This window comes from Drosophila rhopaloa, unplaced genomic scaffold (genome assembly GCF_018152115.1).
Source record: "Drosophila rhopaloa isolate 14029-0021.01 unplaced genomic scaffold, ASM1815211v1 contig_178, whole genome shotgun sequence".
Taxonomy (NCBI): domain Eukaryota; kingdom Metazoa; phylum Arthropoda; class Insecta; order Diptera; family Drosophilidae; genus Drosophila; species Drosophila rhopaloa.
The window spans coordinates 6,583,691-6,603,317 of record NW_025335059.1 but is presented as its reverse complement, the minus strand read 5'-3'; the positions used below and the strand labels follow the sequence as shown (position 1 = coordinate 6,603,317).

Sequence of the window (19,627 nt, the reverse complement as noted above, 5' to 3'; positions counted from 1 at the left end):
CGCTGCTATCGATATATCGATAGGGTTTTGTAGGGAGTACTCGCTAATGATAGATAGTGTCTAAGCTATCCATGGAGCGCGTATTCGCTAAATACGCATGCATAGACTAACTATCGATAAGTATGGGAGGTGTCTTTGCTAAAGTGCTTTATTAATTCAATAAGTGAGGTGGGTGTTTTTGAACGGTGTACCCGATAGATGGATCGTTGCCAGATTGTTAGAAAAGCTTGTCTGGACTTGCCAGATACATTAAAAGAGATAAGCTGTAGTTACCAGATTGATGGAAAGCTTTTTCGGAGCTACCAGATTGTTGAATAAGCTTTCCCAGAGCTATTAGATTGTCCCAGACAATTTGTGGCAACACGGCTTTTATTTCATAGTGCAAACTAAAGTGAAAAGAAAGGACTGCAGACGTTCGCAAAAAAAATTGTTTAATTTTATTTACGGACAGTGTGCTTAGACAACAGATAATTTACTGCTAATTCGGGTGTCAGTGGGTAAGTTTTTTCTTTTTTATACATCTATTAACTAAAGTAATGTGAGGGGGAATTGCAAAAGCCGGCGTCTTTTTTATGTGTATGCATTTACAAGTTGTTGCTTTACATTGTTGCATTACTGTTAACGTTAACAGTGTGGCCAGGTGCCCGTTTGTTTATGTCTGGCGCTCTGAAAATAACGGATTCAGTGCGCAAGTGCATTTCAGTGCATTTGCCGCCAAATGAAAACCGTTAGCGAAGCGAAAAGTTTAGTCTGCAACTGCAACTGTTCGCGATTACTGTACTTGTGCGGCGATTTTTTTTCTTTTCGAATTGCCTGCAATTCGCGCGATTTCGTCGCCATGAAGTTGAGCAAATTGACTGTTGATTGAACACCATTCCAAGGCAAAGAGGATTATACAGCCCTAGCAGTTGAGTTTAAAAATAGTTGGAAAAAATTCCACATAATTCGTGCATTTCTTTTTTCTTACCCAACAAGCACGTGATGACCGAATTTATCGCGTTCCCCACAACCCCATTTTGCCCCTTTTAAGTCGGATAGTTTAAGAGCTTCGCTTATTTTGCATATGCTTCATATAGTTCTGGCACTTTTCGATGAACATTCTAAAGTGTTGAGGCCTTCGGCAAGGCTGCGCATTCAAATGGAACACTCTAAAAACCCCTGAGTACCCCTTTTTTGTCTGTGCCCCCAGCGGGCAATCGTTTACCAAATGAATAATGGCGCTTTCGGGGACCCCTTTGTCAATTTTTATTTGACACATTTTATTGGGCAAATCGTTTGCCCGGTAATCCGTTTGCATTTCTAATTCAGTCAAAATCGAGGGCGACATTTCCCAAGGGTCACATCTTTTTCCGTTCACTCTAAATTGGAATCGAAATCAGATTTTGTGCTGATGTTTGTTTGTTTGCGGTTTGGCCCCAGCTCCGGTTGACTTTCGTTTACAAACATTAGTTTTTTGCAATGCTGGCGAAATGTGCCCCATCCAAAAGTCCACCAGCACCCACACACACACACAATGGCCCTTTCAATTAGAAACATTTCGAATTGGAAACACTGAATTGCATTTGCTCCCGAGAATTTACCCATGGAGCGCATTTGCAGCTGTCGCCATGAGTGGAAAACTTGGTCCCCAGATGGGGACCACAAATCTGTATTAATTTACATATAATGTGTAGCACGGTATTCGGCCTGACTCATAACTCTCAGTAATTAAATTAAGCTTTAGTTAATGGCATTATCTTTGTATTACTCGCGCATAACTAATTGCTTGATAATTTAATGCTTTTTGCAAATTGATTAACGCACACACTCACATCCTGGAACATTTACAGCAGAGAAAAGGTGAAGAATACGAGAATTGAATGGGAAACTGATGATGGGGCAAGTTCCTTTTCGTAGTGTCATTTACAGTCCAACTCCTGCGGATTAAACTTTTTAGTCTTTTAACATAATTACTTCACTTCAGTATCATTAATATAATTATTCGAATGTTCTTTACTTTGTGGTTGAATTTTATAAAGATAGTATAAAATATTTCGAAAATAATAAGTTTATTAGCGCATGTTCTTTAAGTCAAGATTGTTATATTGGTGTTTAATATAATAGACATGAATTGGGAAGGGTAGATACAAATATGTCATAACATCTAAGTGAAGGAAATACCTATTTTATTTTCAATATTTTCTAAGAGCCTTATAAAATACAAAAATAATTCTCATTCATTAATTCATGCCATAATATATCAATATTTATTAGAAGCTCATTGAAAGACAAAAGAAAGTTTAACGTCGTTGCACATCTTTTTTTAATCCGATGTTTCTCATTCGGAAGTAGTCGTCTCTTTATTGTTATTCAATTATGTGGGACTTGCTTGAAATTCGCTTTTAAGAAGTTCCTGCTATAGTATTTTTTTCGGATTAAGCGCATCGGAGTGAATAATTTGTGGAAGGATAAAGTATTTCTCTTCGGTGGACCTTCACTCGTACCGTTTGTATCGTTTTGTGGAGCAGCTGCAGCTGGATTTTGGCATGGCACTGACGCAAGCATATTTCAGTGGATCGGGGCAAGTGGGAGGATTGCCGGGTTCTGCGGTCGTTGCCGGCCAGGATTTATGAAGCCCCGCACTCCGGTGGCAGGCGTTTCCGCTTCCGCCTGGTCTCCTCCTCGCTCCTTCCGCCTTTGTCGTCTTACAGCCCAAGTGCTGGCTGTATTTTCAGGTTGCTGCACTTGTAATTCAATTGCCTTGAAAAAAGGCAACCAGCCAAAGGTTGAATTACAATCTGTAATCCCCTTCAAGATGCCCTCGAGCACTGACTCAACATATCATTGCCCCAAATGGTCAACGGCACTAAGATTAGTTTATAATACGAGAATTTCGTTTAGCTTAAATTTAATAACTGCAAATTTCTTTAACTCGTTACAAAAATAGCTTGAAGACACCCCTTTGTATATTTTGACTATTTTTGGGTTTTATGGAGTTTATGAAGTTGGTTTTGCCTGATTCTTTAAAGCTTGTATTTACACATACTTAAAGTTAAAGGCATTAAAACTTACCTGCAAAACTTTGCAAAGTAATAATAATGCCCGTTTAACCCATAAAAGTAGGCTATATTTATTCTTATCCCACTCCAATATTTGTGTTTTGCTCTTCCTCAAAGAAGTTCAACATTGCGAATCGATTTCGCTTCGGAGACATCCCTTGAGTAGTATCTGCATATATTCTGGATGGCCTAATTAAAGCATCGCCGCCACAGTTAATTAACTTCATTTTGATTAACGCGCCAAAATTACATTTAAATATTTCATTAGCCACGGCAAACTGGGGAACTTTTCGCACACACAACTCATTTATTCACACATTCACACTTTGGCCACCGCAAGCGAGTGTGGGAAAAGTGGGCAGTGGAAAAGGGGAAGTCCCAGTATATTTTTACAATTTTCATAAACGCATGAGCAGGGAAAATGAAAAAGTTTCGCACGCCCACATCCCCACGCAGATTGTGTATAGTTTAAAACAATGGGACCGCTCCCACGAGCCGTGCTGTCCAGGATGTCCAGTATGTACAGTATGTCCAGTATGTCCATTCTGTCCAAGTCCGCTGAGGCCGAGTGGAGCAGAATTGGCGGCCAGAAGCCACAATATAAGCCCAAGGAAATGCGAGATGAATTGAAACAATGATGTGATGGCTGAAGAGAAGGGAAGCCAAAAGCATCCATGCGTGAAACGTAACCTGCGGACAAGGAAACGGGTTGATGTGGCGATTCGAGAGATTACATGAAAGGAAGGGCTTTACAAAATATACCGCAGTCCGGTAAAGCAGGTGTAGGTCGATTAATTTTAAAATATCCGCATAAAAGAATTTTGTACAGTAAGGATAATTTATACAAGTTATATAAAACTGGAGGGATGTACAAAATTATAAAGCAATTCCTAACTATGATTTAATGAAAGTGTAGAACAGAAATAAATTCATTGAGATTAAAGGAATTCAACAAAATTTGGGCGAGGAGTACTCCGGAACCTCAGCGATAAATAAGATTTTCAAGTCAAATTTCTGACAAAAGGATTCACAAATTTCCATATTCCTATTTTTGGTTCGAAACGAAGTCCTGGAAAATTCAAAAATGTAACATTCCTAGCTTGCCCACTATTTGTTGGCTGACTGTGGCCAGTTGTTTGGCGGTCATGCATGCATCCTGTGCTTCATTTAAAAGTTATTTAGAGTTCCGTCGTCTCTGCTGATGACATCGCATGGGGACATGGAAAATAACAGGGAAAGCGCTGTGCGTGTGCTCCGATTATATTTGCATGAGTGCGTATTGAAGTCAGACCTTGCCCTGCGGGAGGAGTTAAATGCAGAGTGGATCAGCGGCATGGAGGAGTCTCCTGCGTGTTTTTGGGCAGACGGTGACAACCAAAACGAAAACATCGCGAGTGTAAACAACCAGGACGTGGGACAGGATGCCCCGGATAGGGGGCATAGCGGTGGTACGTGCAACGTGCAACAATAGCATTAAGCTCGCAGCGGAATCTCATTTGAAAGCCATGCAAAATACGCCGCATTTCTCGCATGCAAAGTGGAATGGGTTTTGGAGCGGGGGGAAAATGGGACGAAGGCCAGACAGCGGAACTGGCACCAGTTGGCAGGAGTCCTGCAGACCGCAGGCAAAAGTTTCCTAGGCTCATTTCGTGTCCCCAACGGAGCGGCCCTGCCCCAATTTACATAGTTGCAACTTGGTCCTGGGCATTAGAACTTCGTTACTGGGTTTCGGAGAAGCAGTCAAAGAGCTCAATCCAAAGCGGTCCAGGATTACTTTTTGGAACTAGAAAATAATTGCAAAGAACTGCCAAGGGAAATTGGCATAATATGATTAGATTTTTTAAGGATTTTTAAACTCTTCTACCAACCGATTTAAAATGCATCCCAAACATTTAATTTAGTGTATCTTCAAGACGGTGTTTTGTAGTCTTTTCAAAATCCAGTAACTTGATAAACTTGAAATTTGGGACACGTCTTATCGATTCCAGAAATTTTACATTTAGAGCTTTCTTTTTTTTGGCTGCCTTTTTATACTAATTTTATCGATTTAATATTGTCAAAAAACAAATAAAATTACTACTTTTTTTTTTACAAAAATTCTCAGAGTTTATATCTTAAATCTAAGGGCTTAAGCATTTATTGCCTAATGTAATATAAATTTGTGAAGAAATAATATGAATCATAATTACGTAGGTTTAGGAATCAGTTTGTATTTTATTCTTTGGCATACTGTTTTTTAAACTGTTTTGAAATACATTTTAAAAGATTCTAACTTGTAAAGTGTATTAAACCTTGAAAGACTAGGAAACCGAACCGAATAAAGTAAATAATAGTTTGTCCATTAGAGGTTTACTTGTACTTACACAAGTTAAAATAGCCTAAAGCCTTTCTTTTGATTGTTTGTGATGCAAATTAAAATCGAAATGCAGCGTGTTGGGCCTTCGTCGTGTCGAAATGAACCCTCCGTTTGTTTGTTGCCGTTTTTGATGCTCACACACTTTGCATACCCATTTGCATCTACAGGATGCAAAATGAAAATGGAGGAGCGTTTATGCAAAGTGACGGTCGAGAGGATGGTTATTTGCTGTTGCACTTAATGCATTTGAATTGTTATAATTTGCATGGTAATTCTGGCTTTGCACCAAAATGAAATTAGTGAAAATATTTTAATTGCTGCAGAAGACGAGAAATTATGCAAATGCGTCTAAAGGCGGGAAAATGCTGTTGGGAAATATGGAAATGCTGGGCCGTTCGCTTTGTTTGTCTAAAATTAAATGGGTTTTCTCGTGGAAGGAACTTGGCTTAGGAAGAGTTAAATTTAACTTTGGTTTCCGTCATCTAATCTCCTTTCCAACCCTTTCTCCGCCCATCTGTGTGTCCGCCTCCCTGCCTTGGCTTAATTAATTTTTAAGACATTTTAGTAGTGAGGGGTGGTGGTAAAGTGTGCGGGTGACAGCACAACCGGAGTTGCGCATACGCCGTGTTGTCTGACATTGCACCGCCGGCTGACAGTGAATAATTGGCTGGCGTCTGTGTGCTCTGCTCTGCTCTGGTGCAAGTGCAAGACAAATTACACAATGCGGTTGTCCACATACACATACTATATATCCAGCACTTGTCCCATGAAGTCGCAACGAATTTTAATAAATTCAATCACCTCGAATGTCCCTACGAAATTGGACAAAAAGTTCGGCTAACTCTGTTGATCTTGGCTAATGCCCAAAGCCATGGCCAAAAGGCAGCCATCTAAACAACTGACCCAAAGTTGAACTAAAGTGTTTGACATGTCCTGGTTACCCTTCGGCGCTAAAACTCATCCAAAAACCCCTGTGCATGCGGAATGTGCAGCAAAGTTTGCATTGTGTGGGCGTGGGAAAAGGGGGTTTTTAAGCATTAAGGTACTTGTGACATGCAAGCTGTAAACTTAAAACAGATAAAGTTTCCCCTCTTTATCTGAACTTTGTGGACTTTTCAATTGATGTGCAACTTAATCCAGAGAGAACATTTACTTTCAGGTATTTTATTTAATCTTTCGTTTATGGTTATGTCTTTTGGGAAGTTGTGTTTTCATTTGTAATCTGCTTGAACTATTAGCCAGTCATCAAGCTTATTTCTAAGTTTATGCATCTGAATTTAAAACTTGTAGTCATTGATTTTAAGTTGTTAATGGAAATGTTCCTTAAGATCACTTGTTCTGAGAGATTGTAGCTTCGTTATAAACTTGAATAGTTTATTTTTGTTTTTAAAGTTATTCTTGTCTTTGTGTGGACTTTGAAGTTTGCTCAGTTGAAGTAAGTTCATAAAAAATGAATAATTTTTCAATTGTCCGATTTTAAATTTATATTTTAAACCTTCGACTTCAAGGCTCTCAAGCTTAAATCGTCTAAGAATAATTGAATCAGTTACACTTAATCTTTCCCTGGGGCTTAAACTTTTTAATCCGGTGCTGCAACAATGTGTGCTGGGATTGCAGTTTCCAAGCCATTCCTTCCATGGACGCCAATCCATCAACCCATGGACGTGGGGGCTCGAAAGCGGATGGAGCTGAGCTGCTCTCCGTGCAGTTAGTTAATAATTCATAAACATCAATCAGAGCTCGGTCCCCGTTCGAGAGGGTCCTGGGAGCCGTAGAGTGCATTCCATCAGCGACGTCACAGCAGCTGCCTTGTTAGAAGCCTCTCCATACGCTCATCCTTCCATTGGCAATCCGGAAAAGTGGGCCAACGCCATCCACCATCCACTATCCTCCATCAACCATCCGCCCCGTTGCTGTCACTGCTTTGGGTCTGCATTAGTAAACATTTTGTTGTCGGCACTCGTCATTTGCTGTCATCAGTCGACAAGTCAACACACCAGGCGATGCACTTGAGAGGCGGTTTCCAAATGGGGAGTGGCAACTCAGCCTAGTCTGCATTTTACTGCCTGCTGAACAAGAGAATTTAATGGCTTTTACGGGAATTAAAAGGCGCTCGGAGTTGGCTTTTTCCCCTTTCACAAATAACAAATAACGCTGCAAACTGGAAATGAACACAAACACATGGAATTCAAACAAACAGACTTGCATTTGCATTTCGTTGACAGTTGGAATTAATGATGCAAAATGTTTGCATGGCCTGGCCACGGCTAAATAAATATCACGCATACGCAGCGTTGCATGGCTTTTGAAAAAGCCACATAAACTTGATTAACAACGATTAAAGCTAAAAATAAAGCCTAAAATGATAAAAATTGTCATTAAATGACTATTTTTTTGGTAAAAGATAATTTAAAACTTCCCATAATGAAAACTTTTGCATATGCTCATTTGCTTAGACCACAATTTTATCTCTGCATTTTGTTTGTCCATTTATACAAATAAATTTAATAAATGGCTATAAATTCAGTGAGTTATAAATGAGTGAGATACAATTTATCGTTATAATTCGGTTCAAATTCAATTTAATTGATGTGATAGTGGCACTTAAAGAGTGATTATGATTGCAATTTTCCAATAATCATCATTATCCTCTGGATAGCTTTTCATCCCCAACACATTGTCCACATCCAAAAGAGTTAAATGACCCAAGAGACCAGATTATTTTGCCTGGTTTTGCCTGCATTTCTTGCATTTCAATTATTTTCTCCCAGAAAAGACTCATAAATCACTGTAAGGCTCGTAATGCAATTGAAATCGATGTTGGCATAGCTCAACTGAGGCATATGTGCCTGCTTGCCAGTGGGTATGTAGAATGCAGGATGCAGGAAACAGGATGTGCAATGTAAGCTCAGATCGAATTTTCTATTGCAAAGACAGTGTCAACGGGCACGTCGTGTCCAAGCAACAATCGCTGACCTCACAACAACCAAACGTACCTTTGTGCAGCCCAGCCTGCACATATATTTATGTATTATGTATCTCGCAGGACTATCTAGAAATCGGTGACACAGACGGCAAGCAAAATGTCCAAACACGTTTCCCCACTCCAAACTCCCCCTTTTCGTCCGCTATCTTTGCTCTGTCACCCGTTTTGTTAGCAGTAAAATGTAGCAAAAAATCATTTCAAATTATAAACACGGCGTCGTTGAGGGTCCCTTTTGAGGCGGGACACTAGCTACGTGTCCTTGCCGTGATTTCTCTATACCCCTTGATCGCAGAGCATACTGTGTTGGGCTTTAGCTGCTGCCAGTATATTGAAAAAAATCAAAAAGCCTTGAAATTTTTAAAATTTAACGTTAAGAAAATTTAGATAATGAAATTTTAATTTATTCAAGATCAAGTAATACTCCAGCATTTCATATTTAAACTTATTCAAACTAATTGAAAGACAACAATTAATTGGTTTAATTAATTTAAATATTTAATAATTAAATTCAAATTTTATTCATATTTATTTTGTAATATTTAAATACAAACTATGATAATTTAACGGCATTTTACTCTTTTGTGTCGCATATAAACACTTTATATGCATTCCCAGATTGTTATTTTATGGTGTCGCATAGTCGAGGCAATAAAAGTGACACTTTTTTATGGATTCAGTTTTTAACACGCGCTGCAGCTGTTGCTGTGACAGTTTTGCTTTTTCCTTTTTCCTTTCTGCTTTTTTATTTTTGCTGCTTAGCGCTTTCGAGCGGACAAACTGAGTGTTGCACGGTTATGGATGCTGAGTTCTAATTCCCCCTCAATTTCCCGACCTTCTTTTTCCTCCTCCGCTGGTATTTTTTCTCTCTAAACTTTTGCAGTTATAATCTACTTATGAAGTAGGTAACAACGTTTTTATTAAGACTGGCCAGGAATGCAGACAATTTTTGAAGCTTTTGCCAAGTTTCGCTGGAGCACGGCAACTTTGTTAGTTAAGAGGGGGAAAATGGTCGGGAAATGGAGAACTGGTTAATCAGAATATTTTCATTACAGCTGGCGACAAGTTTCGTTTCTTTTTTGTTTGCTCTCATTTTCATTCGCAATCTGTTTGCTTTCCCAATTATAAATTTGACTGAGGGAGGGGAAAGTGGGTATGGTGATATATTTGCAAGCATTTGATTGCCAATTTCGGTGCCATTCCGTTGCCAACAAAAATATAAGGGCTTATGGCGGAATTAAAGTGCTTTATGGCATTGCATTTCTGGCTGTTAGTTTATAAATATAGAGTTGGATAGACACTGAAGCATATACATTTGGAATCGTATCCAGGCAATCCTTGACTATATATTTCCTTGGTTTAGCTATTACTCTTGATTTTCCTGATACATTTCAACTGGAAAATCCCATGCAATCCTATCGAGCTCCTGCTCCTCTTATCCTAGAATTCTCAACACCATTTTCAATCATTCTCCCCAGGCACAAGTGCTGCACTTCCGAGCTGGTGAAATTTATTTGAGTGGCCATCGAGGCATCTTAAGCCTGGCCGAGAAAGCATCCGAAAATGGGGAAAAGATGGATACTCTCTGGTGTAGTTGGCCCACGAATCATCGTCCATTAGTGGCCGCCTGCTAATGGACGTTAATAAGGCGTTAAATGGCCTAATTGCCGATTATGGCTCTCAGACCGATAAGCTACAGGAGGGAGAAACTAGCACAATATTTTGCAAGCCCAAGTACTATACTCAGCTTCAGCCTCCTTTCAACATTTTGTACACCACGAGAAAATTTAGAAAAGACAGACTACTCCGTTTTATTTGTTCTTAATTTTAAAAAAAAATAATAGTTTAATTGTTTTATTTATTAATTAATTAAAGCTAAAAAAATAAAATAATTAAGGCATTACAATTAGTGTCTTTAAAAGCTCTTTCAATAAAATTCCCCTCAGGAGTTTATCTAGTTGTCTCTGAAATCTATAACACTTTGAGAGTACATACAAATGTATAAAACTTTCTGAATAAAATTATTTTCAACTTACTCAGTATAAAAAACCGTAACGGAATGGCTAAACTTTTAAATAATCTGAAACGTAAATTAGAAGACGATTCATCCAGCGATTCCGGGCTTTTCCAAAAGCGCTTCAAGAACATGCACCTGATTCAAGACGCCGATAGCATTAGCAGTTGCAGCATTCCGCTGATGGACAGCGACGACTCCTTGGAACCAGGAGTGAACGGATACCTTCCGGAGCTGGGACCCAATGAAAACCCCTACTACTTACAGAACATGATGCTCCACGATTTGCACATGGAGCGTGTCAAGCGCAGAATACAATATAGAAGTTCTAGTTCCTCTGATAAAATGGAATACAGTAGGAAAAATACAAACTCTTAAAATCCAGAGAATTTGCTATTGAATTTAACGGTTGCCTTATATTTAAAAATAAACCAGTTTCGCTTTAAGATAAGGTGTGTTTATTTATTATATATGTTCAGAGTGCTTTCATTTATATTGGATACCCCCTTTATCAAATCTCAAAGGTGGAAAAATATATGTCCTAAATATAGTATCGCATTTGTTTCCCGTGTACACTTGTGCTAAGGGGCCACAAAAGTGAGCTATGGGCTGACCGGCAGCTTTATCCTTAAAGCCAAGTTAAGGCAGCTTGGCCATGGCTTTCTCCCTCCCCTTTTGTATTGCGAAGGCAGGCAAATTTTTGCTGCTTGAAATGCAGAGTAGGGAATGCAATATAAGCGTCGCGAAAGCCACTGAATGGAGAAGCAGGAGCAGCACCCTAGAGTGGTATAAAGAAAAGTCGACCATCCTCACAAAATTTGCATACTGTTACAAAAATCTTTACTGGATTTTGAGGGTCCATGACTAGAATATTATTCATTAAATTAATAGTTATAGTATGTATACTGAAGACTGCATATAAAACATATATCAGTTACTTCAACAAATAAGTTACACACAAATTTAAATACACACTTTACTACTTTTTAATTTAAAACAATTGACTGTGCGACTGAGCTATTTAAATCACAAAAGTTTTAAAAGGTTTCCATGTGTCGAAGCATTTAAAAACCTGTCAGTTTTTATTAACCTGCGCACGGAATTATAACAGATTTTTTTTTGATAGCATGTTGTACATATTATTTTAGTGTGCTGCAGTCAAAAAACAATTGTGCAATCCATAGTAATAGCTTTAATTTACGAATTTAAAAAGTTGCGTTTAAAAATTTAAAAAATGTGTGATGCCCAGTTGAATAATTCCAATAGAATTCCATTTAGCGCTGCGAATGGAGCGTCATAAACACCGCTTCAGTGCATTTTGAGTTCCCGTCAGAGCCCGCTTTAAGGATTTTTCATGTTTCATATTTTGGGTGTTTTCTTTTTTCGAAAATACTTCAGTTTCGTTTTTATTTTTGTGGCAAACTGCCAAATAGTGCGGTGGGCGGACACTTCACAGCGGCATTTGGTGGGTTGTTCAGGACATGGCTGCTATTTCTGGCACCGCTCTAGATTGAATGAGTGGGTGGAGGTCACCGGCAGGCAGGAATTGGACGAACGCCTGGCCAGGGACGCCGTGAATTGCGACTGCAAATTGGCCTGTCGGTTTTGCGGCGCAATTACATTTAATTTGGGAAACAGTCGCCCCAAACTGTTTTCGGTTCTGTCTGACGAGCCGAATGCAATTAGCACCGATCCATTGTCCTGTCGGGACCGTGTCTTGTCAGGATCTGCCTGTAACGAACACAGAAAGTGAAAGCATTAATTGTGTGCACTGACAGAAGAAATTTTCTTAAGAACAATTTATACTAAGCCTTAAAAGTAATATCATGAAATGCCTGCACTACCGCATTGTATACTAGTTTTATCCCAACAACTGAAATTATAGCTATATTCTTGAATTATTAAGTCAGAAATTGTAATATAGATTTCAATTTAAAGGACAATTACTTGTGTTCTTTTTAGTTTAGTTTTAATCAAGGATAATGACCCTCGCACTTATTTGAAAACATTTCCCTGAATCTCTTTTTATACTTTCCATTTGTAAACACTTTCTTCTCGATTGCAAATAAACTTTAATATTTCTGAGTGTGAAATCGGACATGAAAGAAGAGGCGAATGAGGGTGCTTGTTCTGTTTCTGGCTCATATCACCGCACACACATCACCCCCTTCCGACGCCTCTGTTTGCAATGTTGGTCTCTCCGTTTTTGCATCCTTGGCAGGAACTTTAGCCAACAAAGCGCCTCAAAAACGAGAGCACCCATTCAAAGTAGTTGTTGTGGCTGGGAAAATATAGATATAGCAAAGAGAAACTCACACGATTTCTAGGCCTCCTCCCCTTGCCTCCTTTCATTTGGAATAATTTTGGCAAAAACATACGATGAAAAGTCAGGAGAAAGCGAGAGCGAAATAATGCAATTGTGGATTAAGCCAAATGGGTCAGTAATCGTATTTCGATTGCGTATTTACCAAATGCAAAATTGATGACGAATATTGGTTAAAGTCACGAAATCTGTGTGGCTAGTGCTTAAAATTCGATTGAAAAATTAATAAGAGTTTATACCATTTGCAGGTAAAGTCAATAATATGTTGCTCTGTTTGATTTTTAGTAAATAGTGAATTTTGGAAATTATAAGCTTTTAATCTGCAACAAAAGTAAATATACAAATATAAAAATAAATATACAACTATTTTCAATATAAAATTGGTGAAACTTTATTACTATAAATTATATTTCTCTTGAATTAAGTGGTCGAATTGATATTTTAACAAGCAGTGAATTTATGTTATAAAATGGTTTACTCATACACCAAATCGACAGACAAATTCCAATCAATAGTAAATCAGAGGCACTTATACTGATTAACAATTTTTTCCTCTTCGTATTTTTGTATTTTTTTCGTAATGCAAATATTTTCTTTAACAATTAGTAAAGACAGCAAACTTCTCATTAAAAAACCTTTTGGGGGGTCACACCGAATATCCACCATAACCACTTCACTCTACCGACTAACTAGTGTCCACAAAGACTGGAAACTGTTCCGCGTTTGTCTTTGCTGCCACTGACGAACCACGAACCACGAACCGAGTGAGAAGTGGCCTAAACGACGCTCAGCCACCCACCACCCACTGGCAGCCCAGTGAAAACTCAATTCAATTTCCGCCAGCCAGACAGCTGCACATTTCCACTTGAGCACTTGCATTTATCGCCTGTCGAAGCGTGCTAGTTTTGCTGGTTTCCGTCTGCCATCCTGCACTCCTATATATCGCCGACTCTTATCCGCCTATTTGTACGATATCCCCACCTATGCAAGATGCCTGAGCAAGCTGCTTTTATGACTCTGCCAGAGACTCATTTAAATAAGCTGCCAGTTGTGGCTGTTTAAACGAATGCGGGCAAACTATCAGCCAAGCCATTAAAGCTTGAGCCAGACCAAACCACTTTCCCTGTTGCTGTGGTCCAAAGCAAAAAACTTTCACGGTAACAAGAAAAAAACAATAAAATGGGGATTTCGAAAGAAAACCGAAAATAAATATTGAAATAGCCATGAAAACTAAGCAGCTCTCGACTGTTCCTTTTAACCGCAAATGATTTACTGCTAAAAATCATAAATAATATATACGAGTATCTAGTTTTTTGGCCACAGTTGAAAGTCTTCTGAACTCGATTCCATGGTGCACAGCCGCAGGAGTTGGGCAAACACAAAGGCAGGGGACCCACAAGAACTGCAAGAACAACAATGGAAACAGCCCTTAACTCAACCTCAATGAGTTGCTCTGCCCGTTACGGTGGCGTATGAGTAACGTGCGGCTGTTGGCGCCAGTTGTGGGTGGATTTATATAGCATAACTCCGGGGGCTACTTGTTGGATCTTCAAATATTTATGAAAAGTGATGCAAGTATTTACTTTGCACTGCAGTGGCTTTCATCTCACCACTACCTTACATTCAAGGAAAAATTGCTAAGAGAAATAAGGAAACAAATTTATATGTTACAATTAAAAATATAATGTTAAATAAAAAAATTTATATATTGCGACCAAAAATATAGCATTACTTTTATTTTTGAAGACCCCTCCCCATTACTTATAATCAAATATGTTACATTTAATAGTTACTTAATATATAAACAGCCCCTAGCTGGCAATCTACAAACATTACCGATGTAATAGATATTTTGCCATAGTTTTTAATTGCCATTTTCCCTAATTTTTCCCACTGCAGATGCACTCAAATCTGTGGATATTTATTTGGCGCCGAAAACTTTCCTTTCTGCTCGTAGTGTCTGGCCTGGTGCTTCTAGGCCTTTGGACTTGGGCAATACTAATCGATACGACAACCGCCTCGCAGCCACCTGCCGCCTCCTCCAGTTCTGAACGCCAACAGCAGCAGCAGCAGTCCTCTGGCTACCAGCAGGTGCACATCATCCAGAAGCTCATTGCCCAGGCCAATAGGGTGCTGAGAGCCGAGCGACTCAAGGATAACGCCATCGAGAAGTCACCTTCGCCTGTCCAGCGCTTGGGAAACGTGCGATTCCTGCGACCCACGCAAGCGAAGAAGGCCCCGCTGCCCATGTCCGAGAGCTATCTATTCGAGCAGGAGCGCCTGAAGATCCTTGAGCAGCAGCAGCGTCAGAAGAACGCCGGGATGGAGGAGTTGAATGCCAACGGAGAGGATGACCGAATGCTCAGTTCGGCGGAGCGGCAGACGCAGTACGAGCACGATCTCCAGCGGATGGGGGTGCCGGTGGTGGCTGGAATTGGGCCCGATGGCCCGAAGGCTCCCACCGAGCGTCTGGTGCATTTGGATCTCAAGGGCGCTCCGCCCAAGCTGGGCTTCCTCAAGCAACTGCTGCCCATGCTGCGTGCCCTGGGGGCCACCGGTCTGCTCATCGAGTACGAGGACATGTTCCCCTACAGCGGGGTTCTCCAGCCATTGGCAGCGCGAAATGCCTACAAGGAGGATGAACTGAAGGTGGGTCCAGGAGCCATATTCGGGGGTGTCTCAGAAATTTAAATTAATTTTAAATTTCTACCGAAAGTCAAATATAAGTGGTTAAGAAATCTCTCTATTTTTATACCCTTGCAGAGGGTATTATAATTTTGGTCAGATGTTTGTAACGCAGTGAAGGAGACGTTTCCGACCCCATAAAGTATATATATTCTTGATCAGGATCAATAGAGGATTCGATATAGCCATGTCCGTCCGTCCGTCTGTCCGTCTGTTTCAATACCGTTTGCGAGCTCAGTTTAAAAGCTAGCGATCCGAAACTTTCATAGTCGTCCTAAAACATATGTACGCAGATCAAGTTTGAAAACCGCCCCGATCGGATGTCTATATCCTATAGCTCCCATAGGAACAATCGGATATATCTTGCAAGAATGGAAGATGTTTCGCGCAGTGTAAAAGCTATTAACATAAATCTTTCCAAATCTTATTATACCCGTTACTCGTAGAGTAAAAGGGTATATTGTATTCGTGCAAAAGTATGTAACAGCTAGAAGGAAGCGTTTCCGACCCTATAAAGTATATATATTCTTGATCAGGGTCACTAGCCGAGTCGATATTGCCATGTCCGTCTGTCTGTCTGTCCGTCTGTCCGTCTGTCTGTCTGTCTGTCCGTATGAACGCTGAGATCTCGGAAACTATAAAAGCTAGAAGATTGGCATTTTGCATGCAGATTCTAGGAGTTCCTACGCAGCGCAAGTTTGTTTCAAAAAGGTGCCACGCCCCCTTTAACGCCCACAATCGCTTATATACGATTTTAAAAATTTAAATATTTCGGAAAAGTAAAAATGCAGTTTTATTGTGTTTATCAATACCTATCGAAATGTAGAAGAAATTTTTCAAATCGGACCATTCGTTAAAAAGTTATGCGTGATCAAAGTTTCTATCTCCATCTCCCTCGCACTTTCTTTACCTGAGTAACGGGTATCTGATAGTCGGGGCACCCGACTATAGCTTTCTCTCTTGTTTTTTTGTGCATACCTTGATCAGGGTAAAAGCGCTTGGCGATCGGACGTCTATATCCTATAGCTCCCATAGGAACAATATACCTTATTCCTTTCGCTACGTTTTCATTTCTAGCAATATCGGCAAAGTTTGCAAGGGTATTAAAACTTCGGCTTTATTCAATAACTTTTCTGAAAACCATTACATATTTCTGAGGCAACCTTATAAATATTTATTATAAAATATTGACTTGTTTATGAAATGTTAAAATGTTTCCCTGCAGGACTTCCTGGAGTGTGCTGCTGTCCACGGTCTGACCGTGATGCCCCTCGTCCAAACTTTCGGGCATATGGAGTACGTGCTCAAGCTGTCCGGTTTCGAGCAACTCCGAGAGCTGTCCGTCAGTCCGCAGTCGATCTGCCCCAGCAAGCCGCAGAGTACGGCGCTGCTGGAACAGATGATCACCCAGGTGATCGAGTTGCATCTGCAGTGTTTGGGCCAGGCGACGCCCGCCTCCGCCGCTCCCACCGCACCGATCCGGTTCACCCACATCCATATCGGGTGCGACGAGGTGCAGCGCATGGGCGAGTGCTCCTCCTGCCGCCAGAGGCTGCGCAGTGAGCTCTTCCTCTCGCACGTGGTCAGCCTGGCGCACTTCATCCGCCGTCAGTGGCCCCAACTGGGAGTGGTCATCTGGGACGACCAGCTGCGATCGATGTCACTCAGCGAGCTACAGCAGTCGCAGATTGGGAACTACGTGGAGCCGATGGTGTGGGTGTATGCCAGCGACATCTACCGCTTCATTCAGCCCCAGCTGTGGGACACCTACGCTAAGGTCTTCGCCGGCGCCTGGACAGCGTCCTCTTACAAGGGAGCCTTCGGGGAGAGCTTGATGGTGCCGCCGCTGCAGCAACATCTGGAGAACAACATCCGCTGGCTGGCGGTGATTGCCAAGGAGGGGGGTCGCTTTTCCAAGGGATTGCGAGGTCTGGCCCTGACCGGTTGGCAGCGATACGATCATTTCGCCGTTCTCTGTGAACTACTGCCGGTGGGCATCCCCAGTCTGATGACGTCGCTGTCCACCGTCTCCAAGGGCTACTTTAGCACCAACCCAAAAGACAACGAGTTGCTTCGTGTCCTGCAGTGCGCCATCCAGCCGGACAGCCGGCGATCTGGTCATCCGTGGCTGGAACTCAATCCGAATGCCCATCACAGCCAGCTTTTCGCTGTCTGCAACTATCCGGGGCACATGATCTACAAGTATGTCCTTCGCCTGTTCGATAAGCTGGCCGAGATCGGGCTCTATTTGCAGCAAACCCGCGACGAGAGCGCCTGGCTCTCCGACTACAATGTGCGGCACAACTTCAGTTCGCCGCTAAGAGTGCGGGAACTGACCGCCAGGTCGCCGATGCTCATCGAGGAGCTGCGGATGATGGCGCGAGAGGCACAGCAGCTGCTGTGGGAGGTGTACGACGAGTACACCGTGACTGAGTTTGTGGAGCAGCACATTTATCCCAAAATTGAGGCTTTGCAGCGCCAACTGGCCAGGGCAGAATCTCTGCTCCAACGTCGCACTTGGCCACAGAGACCGTTTCCTCTGGTCTCGAAAGTGCAGGAGGACATGGGACTGGTGACCAATCAACAGCCACAATAAACTTTTTCAGGTGAGTGTCCTTATTTCTGTATTACTAAAGCTGGGCCATAAATTGTCAAAAAATATATTTGTACACTCGTGTCCATTACAATTACATTTAAAAATAGCAAAGTTGATTCAATTTCGGTATCGTTACCATACCAGCTAATAAATATATTGGTATAATTATACCCTTGCAGAGGGTATTATAATTTCAGTCAAAAGTTTGCAACGCAGTGAAGGAGACATTTCCGACCAAGCCATGTCCGTCTGTCCGTCCGTCTGTCCGTCTGTCCGTCCGTCCGTTTCTACGCAAACTAGTCCCTCAGTTTTAAAGCTATCTGCTTGAAACTTTCCCAAAAGTTGTCTTTCTATTGCAGGTAGTATATAAGTCGGAACGAGCCGGATCGGGCTACTATATCATATAGCTGCCATATAACTGAACGATCGGGAATGCCATAACTTTGGTGTTTTTCAAGTTAGGAAGTTCGGAAGTTCTACGGGTTTTATTTTTGGCAAATCAGTCTGACCTACCAAATTTCATTAGGATCGGACGACTATATCCTATAGCTGCCATATAACTGATTGATCGGAAATGCCATAACTTTGGTGTTTGTAAAGTTAGGAAGTTGGGAATATCTATGGGTTTTATTTTTGGGCAATCAATCCGACCTGCCAAATTTCATAAGGATCGGCCGACTATATTCTATAGCTGCCATATACATAACTGAACGATTGGAAATGACATAACTTTGGTGTTTTTAAAGTTAGGAAGTTGGGATTTTTTATGAGTATTAAGAATGCATCATATAAATAATTTTGGAGAATATAATTTACAGAATATTCTGCAAGGGTATATCAACTTCGGCTCCGCCCGAAGTTAGCTTTCCTTTCTTGTTTTTTAACTAAGAACACTTCTTTATTTTCCAGCAAAAATAGGCCAGCTTAAATTGGCCTGAACCCAGATATGAGTTCTTTTGCTTTTATCGACTGATCCCGCGTCGGCTGGGACTACAGGTTCTAAATCTAAATGTACTCGTAAATTGATGTCGTTCAAAACGCTCAAGTCCAGCACGGCTTATAAGCCTGGAAAACAGAAGCAGCGTCATTTTCCAAAATACACAATGGTAGCATTAGCGTCTTGTAATACTAATAACATTAAATGTTCACTTTTTCTAGACTACTATGTAAGCTTCAAATCAATTATAAAATATACATAATAATCGTACTTTAATAAAAATAAATGGAACATCTTTTATAACCGTCTTCGAACAAAATTATTTTTAATTTACAAAAAATAACAAAAATTGTTTAAGGCAGGCTTTCACCTTGTTGGCGCCCAAAACCTGATTTTTTTCTGGAATTTATTTCTTGGAAAGTATGGTAGGTGTGAGAATAAAATTTTAGCCAGTTGTAGGGTACAGTTTATTGAAGCTACACAATTTTTTTGAGTGCGATCCAAGCGAAGGGGGGAGGGGGAGTACCCAACAATGGCGGCATGACCGCGAAAAACTCGTCCTCATGGCGGATTTTTTGGAATTTTAAGAAATAATCTGAAACGCAAAAAACGAATATATTCTTAATCTGTACACTTGCTCGCATGGCTTGAACTAGGATAATTGAAAAAACATAAAAAAGCAAAAATTATGAGCT

The 19,627-nt window shown here is 40.7% G+C and overlaps 2 protein-coding genes across 3 annotated transcripts; both read left to right on the top strand.

Moving 5' to 3' along the window:
- The first annotated feature begins 362 nt into the window (after positions 1-362).
- LOC108038818 (hexosaminidase D) lies at positions 363-19,232 on the top strand. Of its 2 annotated transcripts, none has more exons than XM_044458906.1 (4): positions 363-497; positions 14,614-15,363; positions 16,625-18,005; positions 18,905-19,232. In XM_044458906.1, the coding sequence occupies exons 2-3, from the start codon at positions 14,614-14,616 to the stop codon at positions 17,993-17,995; spliced, it is 2,121 nt and encodes a 706-aa protein (XP_044314841.1). In that variant the 5' UTR covers positions 363-497; the 3' UTR covers positions 17,996-18,005; positions 18,905-19,232. The 2 variants fall into 2 exon arrangements, with proteins under 2 accessions (XP_044314841.1, XP_044314842.1); XM_044458907.1 differs by lacking the exon at positions 363-497 and adding an exon at positions 775-907.
- LOC108043685 lies at positions 10,364-10,769 on the top strand. Its single transcript, XM_017122488.2, has one exon. It carries the CDS (start codon positions 10,437-10,439, stop codon positions 10,767-10,769), a length of 333 nt encoding a protein of 110 aa, XP_016977977.1. The 5' UTR covers positions 10,364-10,436.
- Positions 19,233-19,627: the final 395 nt, after the last annotated feature.